At 38.9% G+C, this 27049-nt stretch overlaps 1 protein-coding gene across 1 annotated transcript in view; it reads left to right on the top strand.

The window, feature by feature from the left end:
* The first annotated feature begins 984 nt into the window (after positions 1–984).
* pth1r (parathyroid hormone 1 receptor) overlaps positions 985–27049 on the top strand; it is a 101794-nt gene continuing 75729 nt past the window's right edge. Inside the window, exon 1 of the mRNA XM_084410354.1 lies at positions 985–2027. Within this exon, the coding sequence (XP_084266480.1) occupies positions 1953–2027 (75 nt within the window). The 5' untranslated portion in view covers positions 985–1952. The remainder of the gene's footprint in view (positions 2028–27049) is intronic.

Genomic DNA, 27049 nt, shown 5'->3' with positions numbered 1-27049 from the left:
TCAGGCAAACAAACAAACAAACAAACTTTCTAATTTTATGAATCATCTTATTTTCTTAAGATTATTAACATTTAGCTGATTCTGCATTTTTTGTAAACTTATGACTTTAGCTATTCTATGCATATTTAACATCACTGGTGCTCATTCCCAGAAGACCTCAATACCTCAAACACACAGCCTGTAAACTACAGGTATGCTATTATTTAACTTTTCTAAGCGATCAGCTTCATGGTTTTATGGTAGGCTATCAAACTGAGTGCCATATATTGCTTCATGGTTGCAACTTTTGTGTGCATGATTTTTACCTTAATAAAAATGCTAAATTAAGGTTTTATTTTTGTTTTTTGAAAATGTAAAAGTGCAGAAAGTTTTGTACTGTATGTTGGGTATAGGTTTAGGGGTAGGGGTATTGTTAGGGGAGAGAATATGTTTGTACAGTATAAAAACCATTACGTCTATGGAGAGTCTCCACAAAGATAGCCTAGTGTGTGTGTGTGTGTGTGTGTGTGTGTGTGCGTGTGTGTGTGTGTGAAGTAAACATAAAAATACTAAATCAAACACATAAACGAATAAGCCAAGTGTGTAAACCAAGGTGTTGTCATAAGTGAACTTGACTGACTGTTCAAGAATGCATTTAATGAATGAGCAAATATATAAAAAAAACCTAAAATATTAAAACCATTACTGAAAGATGTATTTCAGAAGCCAGAGAACGTTACCCAGCACTGAATTAGCATATATTCATCAGTTGCATCGCACGGTGTGGACGCGCGCCGCTAATAAACGCTCCTCTGCCAACATAAAGCACAGCACTGAATGCGCGGCTTGTGCAAAAGGGGCGTGTCGTCTTGACTCGTGGTGTAATGAACCCCTGGAGACCGCGAGCCAATCAAATCCCTCACCCTTCCCCTGTGGGCCAATCAGAATCATTCACGCCTGTCAGCGATACCTGCCTCTTTTTCTCCCAGCTACTCCACTACTCTCAGAGGTCCAGTGAGGGTTACCGACGTGTGCTGGTCTGACTCGAGGCGTCTTGTCAAAGAGGACAACTTGCCTAAAAATAACCCGAAAACCAACTGATTCTTTTGTTTGTTTTTTTTCCAGCGGCGCGGCGTAACGTGACGTTAATTGTGAAGTAAACGTAGGAATCTGTCCTTTTAAAACATCCCACTACACATTTATCTAACGTTTGTACCGTATAATGCGGCTGTCAGATCAACATCTGCCTCGAAAATCCGTTTAGAAACAGATGCGAAACTTTCAGTTAGTTTTGAAAGAGCCCAAAAGCATGTTTTAAGTAGCCTGTTAGTTTACATAAAACGAACTCAGTCTCACAGATATTTCATTAAAGACATTTGCGCTTGAAGTCTGTCAGTTAAACTTGCAGACGGTGTTTCTGAACGAACAGTAGCCTAAAAGCCCGCGAATATTTCACGTATTGTGTATTTCGGTTCGCTTCAGCACATCGATACCCATGATCAGTGTCCGATAAACCCGTTCAGCCGATGTTTTTTGGTGTCCTGAGCAGAGAAAACTGATGGTTGAGCCTGAGGGACACCGCTTTATTATGTCGCTTTTTTTACAGCAGGGCTGAAGGGAAATTTAAAAGACCTAAAAATAAAGTGTCGGTTTCTACTCCACAAAGAATCATTTGAACTTCCTACCGCAGAAGGAGAAGGACATAAATAGTTCTGACATGTGGATGTAATTTCAGGGAAAAAAGGCAGACAGATGCAGAGAAATAAAACGCGAGCGGGAGAGAGAGAGAGTGGGAAGGGACCTGTGACAAGGAAAAGCCGTGAGAAAATATTCATAATTTCACAAGCGAACGATGTAATGGGAGGGCGGCAGATGGACGAGAAATGACTGGCTCTTTATCGGCGCTTAAACAGACGTAAACATCCGAGAAATCCCGTTTAATCTGACATCGGTGTGCGTGAACTCGAGTCGGGATGGGAGCCACGCTGATCGTACACACTTTAGGGCTCCTCTTTTGCGGCACCTTGCTGAGTTTCGTCTATGGTCTGGTAAGTTCGTTTCTTTCTTTCTTTCTTTCTTTCTTTCTTTCTTTCTTTCTTTCTTTCTTTCTTTCTTTCTTTCTTTCTTTCTTTCTTTCCAATTCTCTGGTCATGAAATAAATGGTGATTGTCTCCGGTCTTCTTTCGAAGCGCTTTCTGATGTTCCTGACTGACTTTCTTACAGATGCAGTAACACTTAATACTGTCAAGTGGGATTTATTATAAGAGATTGAGTGGCATGTCACCAGCCTCGTCTTCTAACTAAACAGGATTGTCCTCTAATAGCCTTGTCTAATCGATGTTCTGCCTTTCTGTCGTACTTTACACTGTTGATTGATGGTGTAGCCTATTTGTCTTGATTCGTTATGCTTCATGTACAAAAACCTCAAGCTAAAGACAGAGTCCACACACCATATAAACCTAAGTTTGCCTTTACTTTGGCAAAACCTTGGTTGAGCGCCTTTATTACAAAGTAGCTAAATAAATAAAACGTGGAGTCCTGATACCGTGATGATGGATGTCGTCCTTTACAGCTTCACACTGTCAGATGTGCACTGTATTATTAAAGCCAGTCTATATGGTGAAAGCTGCAGTTTCTAATATTAGTCATCACTAATCTAATCTATTCTCGCTCACAAAGCCATCAAAAACTGAAGCATGCTCAAGTGCCTCTACATTGCTTTCAATTCAACAGATTTTTATACATGATTATGGATGTCTTTGAGCACCTAACCCTACCCTGACCTTCAGGACAACTACATAACCACTGCAAACATGACAACTGCACTGGAATAAAACGACTAAAAATAAGCACGCTGTAGGTTGTTGACGTGTGTGAATGTGGCATATAGCCTATATTTTATGTGCTTATATTTTTAAGTCTATTTTTAATTACCTTTTTGCATTCACCAGTTCACCTAGTGACAAGTAAAGTATTGAACGTACAAATAAATCATGTAGAAATTAATACGAGGACTTACTAACTGCTTATACAATATTTTTTGTGATTTGATGTTAAAATGTGAAAAGTGACACCATGTAAACAACTTTGCATATAAACACGTATTTAGTGCAGCAAAATGAATGTATATAAAAAGTGTAAACACAAAAAAGTGGGACAGAACTAGCATACAGATTATTTGGGTTAATTTTCGCTCAGTTTTTTTTTTGCATCTTTATGTTGACAGTCTTTGAATTCATTGCACAGATTATTCTTGAGAAAACGGGACAAGCCTTTGGCAGAAGCAGCACTGGTTCTGCCATCGCAAACACAGAAATTATTACTTTTGCGGCTTTTTGAGATGCTTTCTGTGACCCATTTTGTGCATTTCCGACAATCTGAGCACGTTTGAGGAAAGTTTGAATCTGTGGATAATAACACGGTTCACAGTACACCAGAGTGATGCTGCGTGACGTGAATAAATTATGCAGATTGCCATACGTTTTGATGTATTTATTGTGGCTTGGAGACTGAAGTTATATGTCAGGTATTTGAAATCTTATAGCGTACTTAGCATTGTTTTTGTCTGTCTCTTTCACGGTGTGTCGATTGTATTTTGTCAATAGAGAAGAAAGAGTGTTTATTCAGCAGTAACTGTGAAATCATTATATATATATATATGTACAGTAATTTATTGCAAAAAACAGTACAAAAGTGTCACAAATGGTTCATACAATATGTTTGTGTGAGAAACACAAGGTTTTAAACCCTGAAAATGATCCCGCTCCATCAACGCAGTCACATCTCATTCACAAGTTAAACCTGAACATTAGCATCTTTGGCCTGAAACACATGGCATTTCACAATCTAAACTGATGTGGTTTGAGTGTGTTCAAGACTGGAGCGTTATGGCGGAGGGATCAGTAGTTTTAGGTCTGTTTCTCACTCAAAGCAGTCGCTAGGCCTCAGAAGACTCGGGATGTTTGTAATGGTTTAATAAATCGTGACGGTATTTGTATCTGCCGTTCTGCATTATATGGGCGCTCAAAAATGCCTTTATAGTTTAATGAAAATAAAGTTATCGTGGGTGTTTAAATTGAAATGTATACCCCAAAATTATACCCTAGTTTAATCCATGACGACGATAAATTTCCCATTGACTGCAAAGGTTTCTCATTGAAAGCAATGGAGTTCCTTGTTTGTCAATAGAGTGACTTTACTGTCTCAACCGTGGCTCTCACGATGCTCGACCGGGCTTCAGGCTTTGACTCTTCGAGAGTGAAAACAGGGTGTGTGTACAGATTGTGCCTCTTATTTTTTCCAAACACATTTTCTAAAATGGCACCAGCAGGTTTTCATCTTCAAAGGAGACGCAGAATCTGCTCGAGAGTCAGATTTGCCATTAAAGGAGCGCAGCTGAAATATGTTAGAACAGAAAATAACGTTGGAATTGCTCCTAATTGCATTATATGCTGAATGTGGTTAAATTGAGCGTATTTACAAAGTGCCTTATAAGTACCTTTAAATAAAATTATTTTGAGTTGTGCTTGTTTTTTGGGTGGTTGCTATGGTGTTTCTTTGTTGTTGCTAAGGTGTTATGGATTCTGTTGGTGGTCGCTATGGTTGCTGAGTAGAGCAAGTCTTCACTATATTATATTCGCTATGGCTTTTTAAATAGATATATATATATATTCATGGTTTGCATTCCCTTGAGTATAATATACCGACATTGTATAGCTAAGATGTATTTTTCTTTTGTCTTTATTTCACTAATACAATATTTTGCAGATCTTATAACTGGTTTGCATGCTTGCCATTCACATTATCACATGCGTTCCCAAATGCTGTCGCAAGTACATCAAAAAAGAAAACAAATCAAACAGCCTTTGTGTTTATTCATAAACATAACACAGGTGCACAACGACTGAAAAACAGTTGTACTAAAGACAATGTTGAACAGCGCTGTCACATTAAGAGCTAGCAGAGCTCTGTTAGACATTCAGGGCAGTTTAAAGAGTTGCAAAAGGACTGTAACCAGAATCAGCCTCCATGAGCTGTTAGATTAAGAGCAGGGCTTGTGGAAATACAGTCACTCTCAAAGTGCCTTTGTCTCTGATCTCATTCGTTGAAGTAAATGAATGAATTCATTAAAACCAGGGTCCCAAATACTCAAGTCTGAACTCCTCTGTGAAGTGAAGCATGTCTTCAATACTTAGATGCGCAGATCGTGATTTTTCATTGCAGATTCTGATCATTTTTTAACAAGCAAATGAGCAAATTCAGAGATTAGTTTCCCTTTAAGCAAATTTATCTGTAGTTTATTTGCTCTATAACAGGCCAAACTGGCCTTAATATATATATTCAATTTTGAGTCAATTTTGAGAAAAAACGAGTTAAAGTTTTCTGAAGGTTCCAAAACCTATACCTTAAAATCACTGGGAATAACACCACATTTGAAACACACCAAGTCCAAACCAAATAGTTCCTATATATCTATAGGAAAAAAAAAATTCAACCCCCCCCCCCCATGATACCACAATAGTTTGATTAACATTAATGAAACAGACAGTCTATATATTCAGACCTACTGTACCACACGGATCTAATATGATGTTACACATCAGATGATTTCCCCCAACAGTTAACCAAACGTTCACTTCAGACGTAACAGATTATGTTTGCGTGAATACTCGCAAAGGCAGATATTTTGAAATACTGTGATTCTGTGTATGTGTATATCAGGATGGCACGCTGTCTGAGAGGCTTTGTGCGACGCTTCGGATCTGTCAGTCAGCGTGAGTAAGATCGTTTTTCACGAAAAAAAAAGTACTCCTCTCATAAAACATACAAATGAAGATACTTGTAGATGTTTAATTGCTTTTTGGAGCATTGGGATCGCTAGAAGAGGGGTTAATGAACTCTTTCATGTGAAAACTTCAAAATCGGCCAAAAACTAAATTTTTCACTTGTTTTGCCTGTAGCTCGAAATTATCCTGTGCGCATTCTGACTCCTTTTGCCAGCACGGGTCACACACACACACACACACACACACACACACACACACACACACACACACACACACACAAACAGGCGCACACATCTTTGTGGGGACTCTCCATAGACGTAATGGTTTTTATACTGTACAAACTGTATATTCTGTCCCCTTACACTAACCATACCCCTAAACCCATCACACACACACACTAACCCTACCCCTAAACCTACCCATCACAGAACACTTTCTGCATTTTTACATTTTCAAAAAAATACAATTTAGTATGTTTATTAACCCATTTCCCTCGTGGGGACCGCTGGCTGGTCCCCACAATGGAGGTGATCTCATGTTTTACTATCCTTGTGGGGACATTTGGTTCCCACAATGTAATATAAACAAAAACACACACACACACACACACACACACACACACACACACACACATACATATACTGTATGTAGTAGGCATGTGCCGGTATCAAATTTTCATGCTGCGATGAATTGATTGAGCTTTTATCACTGTATACGGTATGATCACGATATTTTAATTGCTCAAGAGAAACGGATGGATTGGGGGGTGGGGGTGGGGGTGGGGGGGGGGGGGTGTAGAAAAACCCAACTTGCATCACAATAGGTGTAATTGTGATTGTCAAAACATTTGGTAACTAAACAGAATTTTACACAATTTTCACGATTTCAATTCAATTCTTGGGATTTGATTTCAATCTTGATTCAATATTGACTCTGGATAAATATTAGGGAGGCTACAGTAGATAGCCTACATGTTAATTTTTCACAAGAAAAAATATATCTCACATAATGCTGTAAACATACAGAGAGCCCTGTCAGCTGGTATTATTAAAGGTTAAAAATTAACAAATTAAATTAAATATAATTTGGTTTTCATTATAATAACAATTATGACACAAGTAAAAATATAATACAAATGTAATATAGTGCACATATTTAGCAAAATACTCGTGTTGGTCATTAAATGGCTTTCCTGAGGTAAATGTAACATTCTGTGACATAATTGTTCACCTGCAGTTTTATTGACCTCTTTCCGTGGTTGAAAAACACTGATTGATCGATATTATACGTATGAGGCATGAATACCTTTTGGTAAGTTGTACTGAATCTTTAAATAAAAAGTAACAGATGATCGGTTTACTTGAACTGAGGCGCTACAGCGATCGGTCACGTCACATTTACAAGCGCCAAAACGGTATTTATTCGTAATAAAATGGACAGAACATGAGAGCTGAGAATGTTTTTCATATCAAAAGTAACCTGCTCTGTCTAGTCTGTCGGTGTCAGTGTCCTCTTTGCTCCATGATTTTTCTCTGCGTGAGAAAATGGATGTGTGGTGTGAGAGTGTGTGAGAAGTGTAAATTGCGTGAGTCTCACGCTGACTGCGTAGAGTTGGCAGCCCTGCTTTTAGAAGGGGGGTAAATCGTCGGCAGCGTTCCTCCTTCCGCCGTGCTTCTTCTCCATGTGAGGATTCATTACATTAGACTAGAGTGCGCACTGCGCCGCATGCACACAGTGCTTCTACATGTGGGGATTGTTTACATCAGAGTTCGCACGTGTTTCGCGCAGCATATACGCGGTGTTTGTTTAAGCGGTTGATGGAAAATAAGCTAATGCGCGTTCTATAAATATAAATTCTGATATATTATTTTTCATGGTATTTTGAAGTGCCCGCGATAACAATATCGTGCATATTCATTACCGCGGTTTATCGCATTACCAAATACCGGCACATGTCTAATATGTAGCCATTTGAAATTAGAGGCAACCACTGCATTTTAATCACAATCCAAACTAAGATGCTACCCACATGTGACATGAGTAGTTGTTTTTAATTTAAATTAGACACTGAATGAAACTGCAGATTCACTCTCTGACAGTAGGTGGCGCTTGTGGAACAGCAGTGGTTTCTTTAGGCACCGCTGCGCTTATAAACACTACTGTATACAGAGGAATGCTATCGAAACTGATCTGAAGACAGTCAGAGATACATTCATATAAACCCCCACCACATTTCAATATTTATATATTCTTGCTATATTTCGCACATGTTGAACAGTGAACTGCGGAGCCTGGTCCAGTGTTTTCTGATGTCTCATCTCCTCTTTACTGTATTAATGTCCTGTTTACAGACTTCATAATATTTCACCACAAATGACATTTTGGGAAATGATTGCAATGCTGTTTGTGTGCAAGTCCGGAATAAAGATCGGCCAAAAAATAAAATGAAAAACCAATCGTGTGTTTGGCGCAATAACCGTCCGGGCCTGATTGACCGTTGCATCTCTATTTAATACATCAACCAGTTCATCAACCAGTCCTGAGTAATCGATAACCTTCAGGAATCTTCTGGTCCTCCAAACCGGAGATCCCACTGTACTGATCCTTTAAACTACATTACAGAAAGAGCTAATAAAATAAGCATGCATAATTCATGTGTAACTGTATTAAGACCAAGTAAATGACAATCTATAGGAAACAGTCACCAATAGCTGATGGTGCTGCTGATTCAAGACTATTGACCTTGTTTTGTATTTAAAAGCATTTGCAATTTTCATCTGTTGAATAAATAAAACACTGCATAGTCTAAACTGCATGAATCAAACACACAGTTATTCGTATTAAAGCTACAAAAACATTTCCTTTAGCGGTTAGCTCTACATTAAGGATATAAGGATTACCTGTAGGCAGTTTTACACATAGGAAGATATTTCTTTAAGAATGTTGAAAACCAAACAGTTTTGTTCCCATCGACTTCCATTGTATTGTTTGTCCATTCTATGGAAGTCAATGGGAACCGAAACGGTTTAGTGAACAACATTCTTCTAAACAAGAGATGTGAACAACATATCTTCTATGAAGAGAGGATACAGATCCACAAGACCCGCACTCAGTCTAAGGAAAGCCAACAACTGTGAGATAAAACCACTACTTTAATGAAAAAATGGCAAATGTTTCGGCCACATGTGACCTTTCTCAATGCCCAATAATCAATAGTCTTAATAAAAGAAGAATAAAGAAGGTCATACAGGTGTCAAATAATGACAGAATTTTCATTTTTAGGTGGACTGTCCCTTTAAGCCAAGGTTAAAGGGCTTCAACGGTGAATTATTATAGAATGTGTATAGTTTCTTTCCATTCCATTTTAACATGGTGATTAAATCAACATATGCCAATACTGACTAAATCACTGATTTAAGCTCACAACAAGAGCGATAACTATAAAGATAACTTTAACCATAAACTATATCAGTGTCCACACCAGCAGATGATATCAGCTGTTACAATTGATCTGTTTTGATAAAAAAAAGACAAAAGAAAAAAGGTACTGTATAAGAAGCTAGAACTAAAAATGAAAAGACAAACCACCACAGACTAGATAGATATACACGTCTTTATTCCTCTGAATAACAATAAACAGTGAAATATATTATTATTCAGGGAGCAACTAAAACAGTGAAACATGAAACTACAATTAAACAAGCAGAAGTTCCACTCTAGAAACTATAATGTTGCTGTTGAATCAAAGGAGGACGCAGGATCCACGCGCAGCAAACTTTATTAAATAAACTCAAAACTTGGGGAACAAAGACTGAACTAGCAGGGCTTAAATACACAGGCAAACAAGCTAAACAAGATAACAAGGGGGCGTGGCTAATCAGAAACACCTGGAGAGACTAATCAACAAGAAAAACTACAAAGGACTACACAACATGACACAGGACAGGAAATAACAAAAGTGCACACGAGACAGGAATCATGACAGAAACGGAGGTCTATAAAACCTTGGTGTTTTCTTATCACCACCATCCTCTCCAGTGCATTACACTGACATGCTGCCATTACTTTAGTTTGTGTTGGTTTGTGTTTCCTATGGAAGCTTGTTTCTGCCACAGAATAAAACATTTTAAAAGATAATTGTGACTTTTTATCTCACAATTGCGAGTTTACATCTCGCAATTCTGACTTTATTTCTCAGAATTGCGAGTTATAAAGTCAGAATTGCGTGAAATAAAGTCACAATTGCGTGAAATAAAGTCACAATTGCGTGAAGTAAAGTTGCAATTGCGTGTTATAAAGTCAGAATTGCGAGATGTAAAGTCAGAATTGCGTGAAATAAAGTCACAATTGCGTAAAATAAAGTTGCAATTGTGTGTTATAAAGTCAGAATTCTGGCTTTTTTCCTCGCAATTGCAACTTTATATCACGCAATTCTGACTTTATAACACATAATTGCGAGTTTATATCTCACAATTCTGAGAAAAGATGTCAGAATTGCGAGATACAAACTCAGTATACACTTTTTTTTTTACCTCAGAATAGTTTATATCTCACAATTCTGACTTTATAACACGCAATTGCGACTTTATATCATGCAATTCTGACTTTATATCTCCCAATTGCGTATTATAAAGTCAGAATTGCGAGATATAAACATGCAATTCTGAGAAAAAAAGTCAGAATTTCAAGTATATTTCTCATAATATTTAAAGTTTATATCTCATAAGACTGACTTCATAACCTGCAACTGCGACTTTATATCACGTAATTCTGAGATAAAAAGTCAGAATTGTGAGAGGTAAACACGCAATTGTGTGAAAAAAAGTCAGAATTGTGAGATTAAAAAATCGCAATTACCTTTTTTATTTTTCACTCTGTGGCGGAAACAAGCTTCCATAGTTTCCTGATAACAGTGTCTAAAGAGATAAAAATCCTCAAGTTAATGCCCACCATTTTCCAAAGCTGTACGCAAGTAGGATCACATTTAGGCCACACTTTGTATGTCTATTGAGGGAATTCTAAACCATCCGACAGAAAAGTAACGTTTGAGTTCATTTGACCTGCGTTTGGTCCATTTACGCCTCGTGCTTCAGAACCGCGGATGAGGCGATGGTTTACAGCCTCTTAAAAAGTAAAAAATGTTGTAGTACTTTTCTTACCTACACCTATTGTTGTGCTCCAGAAGACATTTATTCATCAACTGGAGCTGTATGGATTATATTGTGTTCACTTGGTGTGGTTTTTAAAGCGTCAACTTTAAGGAACCCGCATAATGTGGACTCGCAGACATGGATTATTTTTCTACAAATCTCTGTTTGTGTTCCACAGAGGGGAAGAAGTGAGTAAATGATGAGAGGATTTTTATTTTGGGGAGGAGTTTAACACCTTTAACACAGCTAAATTAACACTTTGTCTGCCTGTCCTGCTGAGAGATCCAGCATTTGCTGGTTTCTGGTCACTTTTTTGCTTGAGGACAGCATGAGTATGCTTGTCCATCAGCTAATCCAGCTCTAGCCTGGACCAACATGGATTTCATGCTGGTTTATGCTGGATTTTGCAGCAGGGTGGTAATGGCACTCGCAACCGAACTCAACAGATGCCAACAGATACATGTCAGAAAGCATGTTGTGTCTTCTACCAAAGCCTGTGTTATCTAGCTAAGATAGCAAACTGTAGCATTAGCGTTTCACTTATACAGTACCATGCACTGGCATCATGCGTTTCAGCCATATCTATGAGATTATCTCACCCCTTGGGTCTGAGACTGTAAAGAGACAGAACTTTGACTCTATTGTGTGGGTGGAACAAAAATATTGACTTGATATAATAAGTTAAATAATTATATATATATATTTTAAAAAATTATCAAAAAATACAGGAATTTATATAATTATAGTAAATTATTATGTACAATCATTATGTAAATAGTATTATTTACATCAACAAAATAATAATAATGTCTATATAAAAAAAAAAAAAAATCATAAAACTATGTAAAAGTTGTTGAAAACATTACGTTTATTTTCTCCTAACTGTTTCTGTAAATTCAAGACATGACTGACTGTGTTTACGTGAAAAACCTTTATGTGTGCATTTGCACAAAGGTAAAACTGGCAAAGCTTAAACATGATGAACTTTCGTGACGGCTCAGCATAATAGAGACGATAATCCAAAACATCTACCAGCTGACAAATTACTTCTGATTTATGGAACAGTAACGGTGATGAAAATACCAGAAATCAAGGATGTTTTGTGATGCGTTTGTATAGGACTCTCCTAGGCTACGTCTACATTAATCCGGATACATTTGAAAACGGCGTTTTCGTTTATAAACGCTCTCCGTCCACACTGGCGTTTTCAGGCGTTTTCGGACGTTTCAGTGTGGATGAGAAACGTTTGAGAAACGCTTGAAAACGCTAAATTCACCTTTACTGCGCATGCGTAAAACCCCACAAAAGATCACTGATATGATTCAGATGGAAACATAAATAATGGAGTTATCGCGCAATTCTTCTGACAGGATCATTTTATTTAGTAAAATACCTCACCATTCACTGATGCGGTCCAGGTCGCAGTCACTTATGTTTGGTCTAAAACGCGACTGCTCTCATGTATCGCCGCAGGACAGCAAATGTGAGTAAATTCTGTCATCTTTGTAGGACTGTGATATGAAGAGTATATTTTTAGCAACAGTGTGAAAGTGAACAGCACATAACAGGCACAATATTGATATAAACATCAATATCTATTGGTACAATATGCGTCACATGACTAAATTTACGTCATCATTATTAAATACCACCGGTTTCACAGTCCACACTACAGCGTGAGCACGGCGTTTTCAGATGTATCCACTTTGGGGTGCGTTTTTATAAAAGCTTTGTTTTCATTAATAAAAACGCCAAAGCGGAGAGAAAAATATACATTTTCAAACGAAAACGTATTAGTGTGGACATGGCCCTAAACTCCTGATATATGACAGTTAACCCTGTGAGTTTAGCAGATTCTGTTCCGTTCCCATGTTGCCGGATTGTGTGGAGCACAATAACATCCAGGAGCATCTCTTTTTAAAAGGGCAAAGACTGTGGTTGTGAGTTAAGGTGAGCCACTGAGAAACGGTCTAAAAAAAGAGTCCCATCTCAGCATGCCCTTTTTGTAGGAAATGTTGTTTAGACTAAGTGACTCACTATGTTCCTGCATTTATTAAGAAGAAACACAACTTCTCAGGAGCCATGGCGTGCAACTAATGCCCGCCGCATGACTGAGCTGTTCCTTCGCTGCTCAAATCTTATTTATCACAGAGTAGCAGTCTCGTCACTGCAGACGAACGCTGTGACCCAACTAGTGACCCAACTAATGACCCAACACCCAGCCAAAAGGACAATAACAAAGGGTTGCGTTGCAGTTTGTAAGCTGTTACAGTCGATTATTGAACATGTCGCTACTTTAGGAGGAAGACACTAATGAGTGAATCTGTCTTTCTCAAGATATCGATGAGGTAAAGCTCATTATAGGTCAAACATGTGGCTAGTTTTGACACGTACGAAAAAAGGCAATGATTACAAACAGTGCTGGACACAAAGAGAATTGATAGTAGTATCACGATATTCAGACTGCAATTCCACTAATGTGATAATGTCTAACTAGTGTTAGATTTATGACGACTCTTATCCTAACTATATTTACATTAATGTCTTTTATATTATTTGTTACATATAATGGTAAATATACAAACCCATAGATTGTGAAATTAAATATTTATTGATCATTTGACAAGAACATGCACCCGTCTCACATGCAATGAACTTTTTCATTTTATTTAACATTTAGTATTATTGTTTTAATAAAAAGATCTGTCCTTTCCTTCTTGCTCTTAAACCCCCGAGAACAGCGTGCGAGAAACATGGGAGAGAGTTTATTGTTGTTATCCAAAGTATCTCTCTATTTTTAATTAAGCTTTGAGAACTCCTTTGAACAGACGCTTAATTGAATTGTACTTCCTTCAGAAGAAGAAGGTTTTTGAGATAAATACAAGAAGGAACCATTTAAAACGTATGCATATTCTTGGACACGTCTTCTACAGTCCAACTAGTTTGAGCATTTCGCTGAATATTTGCATTTGCACCTTTTGCGAGTCATGCAGTAGTGTTATTCTGAACCCCCATCCACACAATATATTATAAAGAGCAGATTTATCTATTGTGACATAAAAGTATTCCTATGAATTCTCCATTTCACAGAGAGTGTACAGTTTCTGTGCAATAGGGTGTTTAACATATTGAGAGTTATTTCTCGCCATTCCTCATACATATCCCATTTATGTTTTTGCTGAGGTTCGTACCCGTCCATTGCAAATAAATTACATTATCTTTGAAGCCACCAGTCTCCTTAATGTAGTTGCAAAACATTTTTACAGCACTACAAAACATTGCACTTTGTATTTGTTTCTTCCGAGGTCTTCTTACTCATAAGCATCTTATACAGTATATGCAGAACAATGTTTCTCAGAAAGGGTTTTGTTTGTTGTACTACACCCATGCTATCTTCTCCAGACATATGGCCTAAAAACTGTCCGGATTCAGTGAACTGAACATCCAGTAGTGCAGCATGAATCACTGCGGCTCCACAAACCGGCGGTGAACAAATGGATCTGCTTTGGCTTTCAATCCCCTATTTCTTCTCCAGCTCTTCACACCAAACACACATTGGAGTCTGATCTATTCTTACAGTGCATCCGCTGGATTTTCTAAAAAAAGGTCTAAGAATTGACAGCGCGGGCCGCTTTACTTTACTTTATCAGCAGTGTTTTCACAGTTACTATGACAGCTCTGACCTTCAGGAAGCATTCCCACTGATTGGCCCTTACATTTGTGTGTCTAATACTAGGTACAAATCGTCATGATTGCAATCAGATTTTTTTCCCCTCGCTGAATTCATGCCTTGTAACCTTGCGAGCACTTGATAGGAGAAACCGAAGTGTCAGTTGTAGTCAGCTCTTACTGCGTTCAGTAGGACACTGTGAGGCACAAAATGGTGCCATGGTGTACAGTAGTCTCATCCTCTGGAAACTGAAGTCAGGTCCTAGTAGTGGTGAAATAACTGTTTTAAAGCACTGTCTCAATCCTCCATTGGTCAGACAAGCAGAAACTCCTGCCTCAGACTCGCACCATTGGTTGAGCCAATACTGAAAAACCCAGCATGAATCCAGGTTTGCGCTGGTCTGGACCAACACTTTCATGCTGTTCTCAAGCTAAACTGAGCTGGTCCGCCAGCATACAAAACATACCTTATGCTGGATTGCAATGCTGGATTAGCATTAGATTTTAGCAGCGACACACTATGGCTCTATAGGTTATAGTTCTTTATAGTAGGGCTGTAGTCAAGACCACCTTTGTCGAGTCCAAGACAAGTCCAAGACCAGGACTAGTCGAGTCCAAGTCAAGACCGAGTCCAAAGAGGTTCGAGTCCGAGTCAAGACCGAGTCCAAAAAGGTTCGAGTCCGAGTCAAGACCGAGTCCAGGACAGGAAAAAAAAAAGTCTGCTAAAAAAATATAGGCTATAGCCTATAGAAATTAAATCACTATGTAATAATGAAATAATGAATAATTTTAATTTTATTTAAAATAATTGACAAATTCAAAGAACAAAAAAAAAAAAAAAAAAAAAAAACATTTATATAGGCCTAAAGGAGCACACACATTCGTTTCGACTGTCTGATCAGCCTCACATTCTGTTCCTGTCAATCATACACGCGATGTCAACCAATTAAACTGCATGAGGGAAGGCCGAGCCAACTCACAGATACACACACACACACACACAAGAGATGCGGATAAACCGCGGATCGGGCGGATGACGTGACGAAAAATAATATTTTAATTAAATTCAGGCGGGTGGCGGCTGAAGCAATCAAATGAAAAAAGTTTGCCACTAAGCAAACCTGCAAGTTATGAGCTGGGTTATTTTGTTTCGATATTAGCTATATTTTAAAACAGCCAGTCATTGGAGCCTAACGTTACCACTCGTGGAATAGGCAAAGAAAGAAAGGTAAGAAAAAAAGTCGGAAACCTTTGCCCATTAATTAGATGTGCAAGGCAAGCAGGCTAGTTTTCGGGGTGTTATGGACAATCAAAAATGTGAATATTCACGTTGCACTAGCGGTGGACTTTCAGCGAGTTTATTTAAACATTTATCTTTTAAAGAGCCGTTTGTGAGTCAAAAGAGCCGGCTCTTTTCAGTGAGCTGATCAAACGAGCCCGTTCACGAAAAAGAGCCGGCTCTTTTCAGTGAGCTGAGTGAAACGAGCCGGTGTGGTATAGTATCCTATACCACACCGGCTCACGAAAAAGACCCGAAATGCCCATAGTTATTAAGTGGCCAGTGTTTCACTTTCCCTCCAATAATATTTTGTTTTAATATCGCGGCGACGTATGTGTGATTACTGGGAACATAATAAAGACTCCTGGACTCGGTCGAGACCAAAAGCCATATTTGGCAAGACCAGTGGCCGAGACCGAGACAAGTCCGAGTCCGAATACCAGCGAGTCCGAGACAAGTCCGAGACCATAGAAAAACGGTCTCGAGTCCGGACTCGAGTCCAAGACCGGACTCGAGTACTACAGCCCTACTTTATAGTTTCTAACTATAGTTTAAAATTCATAGTTAGAACAGTCTTTAAGGTTTTTTTTTTTTAAGCCTATTTCCAGATTAGGAATTGTGCTGAACACATAGGGCCCCATTTTAACGATATAAGCTCATGGTCTATAGAGAACGGCGCAAGTGCACTAAGGGCGTGTCCGAAACTCTTGCTAGTTTAACGACAGGAAAAATGGTCGGCACTCCCGGCGCATGGTCGAAAAGGGTTGTCTGTATTCTCTTAATGAGTAATGGGTGTGTTTTGGGCGTTATGTGCAATACACCAATCAGAGTCTCATCTCCCATTCCCTTTAAAAGCCAGTGGCACTCGCACCATGGCGGATTCACTATTTACGTGAGGGAATTTGTAAGCGGAAAAACTGATCGCGTCTCCAGAGAGCAAACGCATCTGCTCGTGCGCGAGGTTAAAGCTGTGTGTGTGTGTGTGTGTGTGTGTGTGTGTGTGTGTGAGGTTAAAGCTCAGACCATCTACGGGACAAGCCGGATTCCACCATATCTTTATGTACACAATAATCATCTTTTACATTGTAATCCTTTTATTTTTAATATCTGGCTAGTTTGTGTGTTGCTGCGTCCCTGTGTGTGTCATAAGCAGAGTGTGTGTGTCATAAGCAGAGTGTACACACATTGTGGACCCATTGTAGGTGCACATTACTAACGCACTCTTTAAATAAATATATATATACATACTGCGCCATTGACTTTAGACCAGGCTTCAGTTGGTCAATGGTCTATTTCAGTTCCTCAAAACAATGCGCCAACAATGCGCCTGAACACACCTCGTTGTCAGACCTGCAGCCCATGGACACAGATGAAATGAAAACTGCGACGGGCTGAAACTAGCAAAACACACTTGGATCGCGCCTGGCGCTGCATTGCTCCAGCTGTGTGATTGGGCGCATAGAGTCCGAACATGATTCTGAGATGTTGAACTTTCACCCATGCATCGTTGTGTCAGAAACAGCACACTTTAAGTGAATACAGTGCTATGAATGGATATGGAAAAGATGTGCTCCATATTGTGTGTTTTGTGTAATGAAAGAATGTATGTATCATTCCCAGATAAGGATAAGCGTCGGGGAGAAGAAAAGCAGTCGCTGTGATGGGAGTCGCTGCATGTTAATGCTATCATTGTGTGGAAAGGGAGTTTCGAAGCTTGGCTTCTTCTCTTCCAGCAGTCCACTACACATTAAAACTAAAATCACAACAAGTGGACCAGTATCTGTGCCATAAAGCTCACTCCCACTAAAGGAGTCAACATTCCTCCACGAGAGCTAAATACTCCATACTAAGGATAAAAGTAACTGGAAAGAAATATCCCTCAATTGAAAGCGCTATCTTTCTTTCTGAATATTCCTAATTTGCAGCCGGTCTGCGGTCTGACGTACAGCAAGTGTTGGCACCAGTTCATGACTCAGAGCTCATAACGCTCGTGTTAATAGGTAAGGCCTCAGTTTCACTGGCGTGGTAAAGCAATATGATGGCAGTATTTGACTCAGGAAAATGTTGTTTACTTGACTTCCCTTGACCTTTGCAAGGATTTTCCCCCACACCGTTTCCACTCAAAGAATGTTGGAGTGTGAGTAACTCAATGCCGGTTTTACAGCCAGCTAAATAGGTGACACAGCTAGCACAAATATTTCAACGAGAGGCATTTTACCTGTCAGGTTTCTGGATGAAGTCCATGATGTGCCAAGCCCTGTGGAAAGGGACTCATGCATTTCATTTATGCATTATACGTTGATGTCTCCTTGCTGGCTACTGAGGATTTTGTTGGGCATCCCACATGTAGGAGAATTTAAATATATCAGAAATATTTGGGGAAGGTATGGTAGACTGATAACTTTCAGTAGCTGAATGTTTCTCAGGCACTTTAACGCATTGGTTTGGACCATTTGATGTCCTTTTGTATGAAGAGGTTAGGTGCCCACCAGTGATCCACACCCAGGTCTGCTTTAAAAGGGTACAGCAAAGACTATAGAATAACACAAGACAAGTCACTCGTATTGTTTTGAATGGGGAAAAATGCAATGCTCAATATAGCGGAATAAGTCCCGCCTTCTAAATAAGAGCCAATTGCTGATTGGTAAAGTCATCGCATCACTGCAGTTGCTGTTAGAAACTCCGGTTGCTATAGAAACAGTCAGACCTAAAGCATGCGCTTTAGCTTGATCCAGCCTGAAATTATTTTTTTTCTGTCATGATACGAGCATTGAGAAACAATTTCTGAGATGGTTGTTGTCAGATTTCATTGGTGATTTCAAATATGAAATTTAACCGTAAGCTTGGCGAACAGTTTTGGAGAATGTGATGTTTCCCCATTCAAAGAGATAGGAGCTGCACTTGCATGCCCGAGAGGCGTTTCAAAGATGGCCGCCGAGTGAAATGACTTGTCTTAAAGGGACTTTGGGGTACAGTTTATGTGTGGTCCTCTATGGCTCGAAGGTAGTATGAGCGCAATCCGTCCTGACACACGAGGTGAAACACTATTGATGACACATAACAGGGTTGCCAACTCTCCAGCTTTTGGGCTCTGTCTCACACTCTCTCACAGCCCAACTAAATCTCACGCCAAATAACAAGACGCTGCAAAATAACTTTCCCAAAAGTTTGGCATAACTGTGAATAACTGAACCGAACTATAGGTATAATTTCATAACGCATGTGAATGTGTGTCAAACATGCAGAGAAATGAACGCAGTCATTTGGATTAAAACATGCATTTTCATGCATCATAAAATTTGTGCAAAAACATAATATTTACATAACAGTAACTGTAATAGGATTTATGCACCACAAGAACAATGAATGACATGAATGTGTAACTGTGTTACCGCGTTTTCTACCTCTGACCTGTTTACACTTAGATTGCGCTCTTATTCTAAATCTATAATTTAGTCATTTTAAAGTATATATCTGCTTTACAGCTGTGGACAAACAAGCTTATGTTGTGTAGCCTACAACACTTTTATATATTATAACATGTAGGCCTATATAATACACATTTTGTAGAGCATACAATGTAGCATACAAAAATGTATGATTATTATTATCAATTTCAAGCTAGCTAATCAGTTTATGTGATTAAAGTTAAGGTTAATAGGGACAGTTTCTAAAAAGTGCATCTAGTGCAACATTAGGCTGAAATATTTGGGTAATTTAAAGTCCCCCTGTGTTGAAAATCCAGCTTTTAATGTTATTTATATGTCTATGTGGTGTTTTTAATATGCCTTAACTCAAACCATGTGCAAATTCATAAGTCGACACCATTGCTGAGTATTCTCTCCTTAAAACTGCAGTGAACCAAAGACAGTCTCAAACACACGCTTTGAAATCGCTGGTGTTTCTGACGTCACAAACTACCTTGTAACCAATCAGATCAACGAGTGATCGTCAACGAGTGGATCTATGAGCTACTGTGAGTGAGTGGAGGCGGGGCTCATTTGCATATTCATAGAACCACACATACTAAATGAGGCAAGAGTGTTGAGTGAGACTGTCTTTGGTTCAACTATTTTAAGGCATGAATAATTTTTTTTCAAGGAAAGATGAGATTTAAGGGATATAATGATTGACTACAGGGGGACTTTAAGACAAACTTTTAAATGAATTGTTGGATCCTTAAAACCTCAAATATGGGCATGTCATTGATTCGGTCCACGTCATCAAAATCTGACTCCAGCCAGGCAAGCAAAGCTATATAATTTGCTTTTTTTTTTTTTTTGCATCTACTGTACTTATTAATGTAGATTTCTTATAGCTGCTCTAAATTAATTGTCAGTGAAGAGCAAGATTATTTAGGGATTCTTCTAATCTCTTGCAAATGCATCCATGGCACAGAGGTGTCATATGTCCTCCTGAATCATTATCCACTAGTATTCGCAGTGGTGCTCGTGTTGATGACGCAAACGTAGCACAGTTCTTACCCAGAAGTGTAATGTGAAAAGAGATCTATGTCGGCAGGGGAGGATGGTGAAACTGAGGTCTGGTTCAGACCATGCAATTGAACCAAGTGTGAATTAAACACAATATACACACAGCCAAGACACTAGGATCATTATCTCAGAAAGTAGGAGGCAGTTTTTTTGCTATACTTCTGCATAGACCTGCTATTAAAAGGATTTTTTCCCATGTGTCTGGTTGAAATGATGTGTGCCATATGTGGGCAGCTGACAGGTTTCAAAGGGATATGTATACAGAAGAGGATAGTCTTTTTAGATACTAGGGAAACATGTCAAGATACTGTGACACACCATAGGGAAGTCTTGTCGTCTCTTTGCTGGTTATCACATGATATACAACCCACACATTTTATAGACAATTACAGCTGTGAAACTTTAGATCTGACAGAATTTATGATAGAACTAGAGATCAGATGACTAAAGCTATATATACACCAAACTAAAACTAATTCTTATGGACAGCTTGCCTGAGCTGGAGTTGTAGAAAGAAACCACTTCTTGATGTATTCACAAACTTATATTGTCTTTAGTTCCTGCTTTCAGCCTTGGTGTCTAGGTATAGAAACAATAAACATCACACACCGGCTTGACGGTGATTTATTACGAACTGTCGAAAGTTACACCGCGTCCTAACCAGACGCGAGGCGACACCTCAACAAAAGGTGTCTTTTCCATGTTAACCAGAGTTTTTGTTCTAGCCAGCTGCGACGGTGATATGCGACGAGCGATAGCGAATTCAGTTTTAGGAACAGTTTCTATTCTTAAGATTCTTATGACAAAGTATTACATTGATAATCTCAGGTACTGATTATGTGCTTTATTTAATGTTAAAATAATTTATTGTGAGTTTGAATATCATTTTGCGTGATCTTTATAGATGTACTGAAAGCAACAATGGTTAATTCCCCTCAGATTAAAAGAAACAAGAACGTTCAAACTGTGAACAAACTGGAGTGCATTCTATGACAAAGATTGCTTCAGTCACTCAGTATGTATTCTTAATTATGTGTAATATTTATACATTCGATTATTTATCCTTTTCGAGTGCAGTGCATTTGAGACTCCGCCCACACGCTCTCCTGATTGGCTGTGATTTTGGATTTATTTGGTTGCGAGTGCAGTGTGTTTGCAGAGAGACTCCGCCCACACGCTCTCCTGATTGGCTGTGATTTTGGATTGATTTGGTTTTGAGTGCAGTGTGTTTGCAGAGAGACTCCGCCCACACACTCTCCTGATTGGCTGTGATTTTGGATTTATTTGGTTTTGAGTGCAGTGCGTTTGCAGAGAGACTCCGCCCACACACTCTTCTGATTGGCTGTGATTTTGGATTTATTTGGTTGCGAGTGCAGTGTGTTTGCAGAGAGACTCCGCCCACAGGCTCTTCTGATTGGCTGTGATTTTGGATTGCTTTTGTCACGTCTCGTTGTCGTGATGCATCGCGTCTTGTAAGGATGCTGTGTTAGAGTCTCTGGTCAGTAATAGCTAAATAGCACCAAGTGGGTTAAACTGCTGGCATCCATGTTTGTTTTTCACAGCCACAAGCTCTAGTTATCTCTATACACCAAACATAGCAAGTTCAGGAGTGAGTCTTCTAATTCTGATAGTTCAGACAGAATAGCATACGTTTGATGGCTTTGACTCAATCAGTTTGACTCAGTCCACTGTGAATGTTGTCTTCTTTCTGATGTCCTGGCCCCAGAATCTCAGGCAGCTCTGCATTCCTCAACTCCCAGGTTGACAGAGTAGTGTTACCATGTGAAAATTCTCAGTCATGAACTTTTGCTTCTCCACTCCTTTTTCCTGCTACTTTTTTGTTTTTTGTTTTTTTGAGTCGTCACCCTCTAGTAGCAAGATTTCATTTGAAATAAGGAGGACCTATTAAGCATATTATTTTACAGAATCTTGATTAGGGTTGTTTAAATTTTAACGATTTCGATTCCAATTCTTATCAATTCCTAATTTTGATTCCAATAAGGTAAAAAAAAAATCATAGATATCTTTCACATTTAATCAAAGTCTTATTACAAAGCATTTAATTCAATAAACAATAAGCAAAAATCAACATGCTAAAGAACACTTACACAAGGAACTTTTACCTATAGTTTAAAAATACAATTAAAACAACTAGACTAACTAATATACATTTCAGGCATTATTAAAGACAAGTAAACACTCAGTAATTAAAAAAGAACAAATAAAAAATTAGCAATCGCACAAATGAGTACAACTGAAAAAAGATACGACTGAAATAATAAACAGTGTTTTAAGATTTCCAGGTGTTCAGGTACAGAAACTGTAATCAAATGTAAAATAGCACTGCACTTTATAAACAAAATAAACATTACAAACTTAGTTACACTTAAGTTATTCAGTCAAGAATAGTGAGTGGTCTCTTGGTCAAAGGCTGCTGTCACTTTAAGAGCTGTACAGATCCAATATACTGTTACACGTGTTTTCTCTGCCAGCTGTTTATGTTCATGTAAGACATTACCGACTGTGTTTACCAGAATATTTTGACATGTTTTTGTGTTTATTTGTTCAAGTGCAAAAAGAGGTCTTCTTGCAGTTCTTCTTGCACTTGAATGGTTTAAAGTCACATTAAAACGCACACGAAGGAATCGATAAATTCCTGAATTGGAATCGATTTTCGATTCCCAACCCTAGTCTTGGTTTTGCTTTTTGTCTCTACTAGAACAGGTTTTCCTGCTCCATTTCATTCTCCACTGTTGCGGCTCCTCTCTTCCCAGTCTGTCAGTAACGCTCTGTTTACTTCCTGTCTCTCTGAAGCCCCTCCTTTCTGAAAAGCTCACTGTGCTTTGATTGGTCAGCTGGAGCAGTGTGTTGTGATTGGTCGAGCGCTTTGAGTGTGTTTGGGAAATGTCCTGCCCCTTACCATAACCGTCAGTTTAACACACTACTAACTAACTCAACCAGGCCCCGCCCCTTTATTCTGCGCATGAATTATTATAATGAGGAATATTGTGATGCGTTCGTTCCCGGAAGAAACTCAAGACTACAATGGAGGCGTTTCAGGAGTTCAGAAACACTGACACTGATATAGAGAAGAACTTTTTCACTCTCAAACAGCAACAGTACACACTAAAGACAGATGAAGATGGAGAAAAGCAGAACAGATCCTCTTTAAAGAATAGTTACCCAGGATCTGTTATACTGCCTCTTCAGCAGGCGGCACCAAACTCTTGACGGCTGTGAAGCGGGTGCTGAGGGCTTGGGTGGGGGATTCTTAAAAGGACCTTTATTAGTTTCATTGCAAACCTCAGGGGCTTATGGGAGTTTGTAAGTATGCAGTTCACTGCTCTAGATTTTCCAGCCAGCACTCTCAATAACACTCGGGAAAAACACTATGCGATTCAATGTTCAGATAAGCAGAAACGCCTTGTCCTTCACGAATGCAAAAACTTGGCAACTCTTGTGAATATTATGCTGTATAATACCTAAGCTCTTGGCTTGACACCATATCACAGATTAACTCTCGAGTTATTTACCCTTGCTTCTTTGTAGTGCCGGAGGAAAGTGGAAAGTTTTGTATCGTGTAGGATGCCATTTCTTTCCCAGGGAAGGTGTAGTTACCCCAGTGTAATGGGTTTTGAAATGTTTTGTAATGCAAGGAAACCTATTCTGTACCGAGACAGTGAAGAAGCATAGCCGGGCCGCGCTGCTCTCCGCTCTCCGGGTCTGTGAGGAAAGGTTTGAGTTGAGTCACTGACGACGCAGCCAAACACTGGGCTTCATTTATCCACTGCCCGCACCCTTGTGACTGCTGCCTAATGTATGCAGAGACCATGAGCCGTAAATGCTGCACTATCAGTGCCACAACCTGCATTCCTCCACACGGCTTCACATACGGACACACACAATCTGCTTTCCCTCATGAAGCCGAAGATAAACAGAGGAAGAGATCGCTCTTGCTTCTCAGCGCCTCCAAACACGTGGCTCCTTTCTAGTTTGTAACAACCACTTTTTTTAAAGATCCAATCATTTCCCGATGGATAAAATCGAGTCCCGTCCTACTTTTATTTCTTCTCTCGCTCAGAAACATGCCGTATTACAGAAGTAAAGTAGATTCAATGTTTTTTATTGGCACACTGTAGATAGTGTTCAGTTGACTTAACTTTGAAAAGTGAGAACACCCAGTGCCTGTAAATAATCTTCATGCATAATTGAAAATATTAAGTTACGTCAACTTGACAATTCCACAGAACTTAATTTTTTCAATTATGTTTTCAATTAAGTTTATTTACTTAACAATTTATAACAACACCAATATGCATGCTCATATGTTTAAATCTGACACATTTGAAAGCATCTACAACGTAAACCCTTTTAGATATATAAATGAACGTAGAGATGTACAAAAGTTTATGTTCACAAAATATTGAATTCATGGAATGAGATTAATTAATGCCATCACATTTTTTGATTACATTATATCAGTTTCATTCTGTTTTGTGTGACACAGAAACACTGTTACACTTTAACATTCACTGTTTTTAATTCACACTTGTTGAAGTTTATTGATAAAGCAATGAATGCAGAAGACTTAATTTCTCTTCTGGATGTAGAATTGCCATTAAATCCCCCTTCTTACCTAGAGTCCATGCTGCATATTGCGTTGACCCAGGACATATGATTTGAAGAAGATTTTGCACCTCTAAATATGTGCATATGCAAGAGCAATTACTTCAGACATTGTCATAAAAAAAAAAAAATGCATTAAGATTATGCAAAATTACCTCTGTGTGAAAACTAATGAGCTCACACTGTTCTTAGAAAATATAGTGCGTAATGCTAATCAAAGCAACAAATTATCATCTCTTGTGGCTTTAATTAATATCTGCCTGAAGTGAAATGGTGGTGCTGGTTTATGATGCATGGCTGCGTGACTGGAGGTCAGTGTCCGAGGATTCTCTGAGCTGTGGGACACTTTCATGAGAGATGCTTCAGGCTCTTCTTTAGCAAGGTCTGTCAAACAACAAACACTTGAAGAGAGACTGAGTTACTGAATACAGAAAACAAAACACTGCTTCAACTAAATTAATTCTGCACTGACACCTGCATTTATCATTTCAACACGAGCCTTGAAATCCCACTACATCATTTAAACACCAGTAAGAGATATAGCCAGACAGATAACTTGAGATACTAGAAAAACTAATATAATAATAAAAAGCTAGCAGACAGTGGTCAAAGAAGAGGCACTCATTTATTAATTTATTCTGTGTGCATTCAGAAATGTTTCTTCGCTCCTCAATAAGTAACGAATAGTGCATCAATGAAGCAAACTCTCAATGAAAATGACTGATAACTAGATGGAAATACATTTGACCTTGCTCAAGGTTCACTTACAATAGGCCATTTAACTAGCTAATCAGAGGGGTGGGATGTTTAGAGGAGGACGAGAGACACCTCCTGATAATTAGGCCGTCTCTGATTAACTCCCAGCCCGCTCTGTCCTTCTGTTCCTCGACTCAATCAGACACTTACGCAAAACTCAGACGTTTTCCTCTGACCGCTGCCAGTTCACAGCAGGCCGTCGCTGGGGCAGAGAGTTACAGCTCTTCTGAAACACCAGCTGGAAGCACTGTCCTCTCGGCACTTGCTGAGAACCAGTGATGGTGTCGTCTTGGCGGATGTGCACCTGCTCACCTCAGACAATCACTGCACTTACATTTACATTTAGCAGACGCTTTTATCCAAAGCGACTTACAAATTAGGACTAAAATTAGAGCACTTCACTGGGCACAATATTGTAGATTAGCCATACGCTCATCACACATCTGTGTTTCAGATGCGTTTCCATTACCCTTCAAATCGCCCAATTGAAAATACGCCCAATGGAAACATTTTAAACTCCTATATATCGCAAAAAAAGTTTTTTACAAACTGAAATGGAAAGAGTTTTTGCACATTTACAGGTCACCTGACGTAGATGACGCGGTTTTATTTTTTGCTTTAAAAATAGCAAAAATCACTATATCTATGTTATATATATTTTTTTGTTGTGTACTTACATTATCCCGACTGTTTCCAACAACTTTCAAACCAGGAGAAATTTGTAATTTCATTCGAAGACACGTCCCGTTTATTTCCGTTTTGTCGCCGTCAATGTCGTCATATCCGCGTTGTCCCTGGTTTCCGCTCGTACTGCCATAGCAACCAGAGCCCTCTGATAGTAACCAAGGCGACAGACGTGGACAACTGTGTAGTTCGCAATGTCTATCTGCACGCTGTTGTTGTTTCGTTCAAACATTATGGACCATGGCAAGCAGACTTTGGATAAAAAAGGAGAACTAAACCGAGAATCAATATCAGCGCGGTGTTTTCGAGATGCCGAGAGCTCCCATAGACAGTATATAAACGAGAGCTCCACGTCCGAGACTTCGACCGCTCCTACATGTACTTTATTAAACAGGTGAGCACATTTACATAAAACTAATCAATGTTATATAGTTCAACAATGATAAAATGTTAGAATATGATCTGTATGTTATTCTAATGTTGATCTAGCTCATTGCTAGTCTCATACAGACAAACTAACACATACATTTCAACACATTCAAATGCAGTTTAGTGTGCTAGTGTAATGTTAGACCAAGTGAAACAGCGCTGCGTTACCTCACAAGTTTAATTTGTCTAATAAACTGA

Source organism: Rutilus rutilus (assembly GCF_951802725.1).
Source record: "Rutilus rutilus genome assembly, chromosome: 6".
Lineage (NCBI taxonomy): Eukaryota > Metazoa > Chordata > Actinopteri > Cypriniformes > Leuciscidae > Rutilus > Rutilus rutilus.
This window is presented reverse-complemented; position numbering and strand designations above follow the sequence as displayed.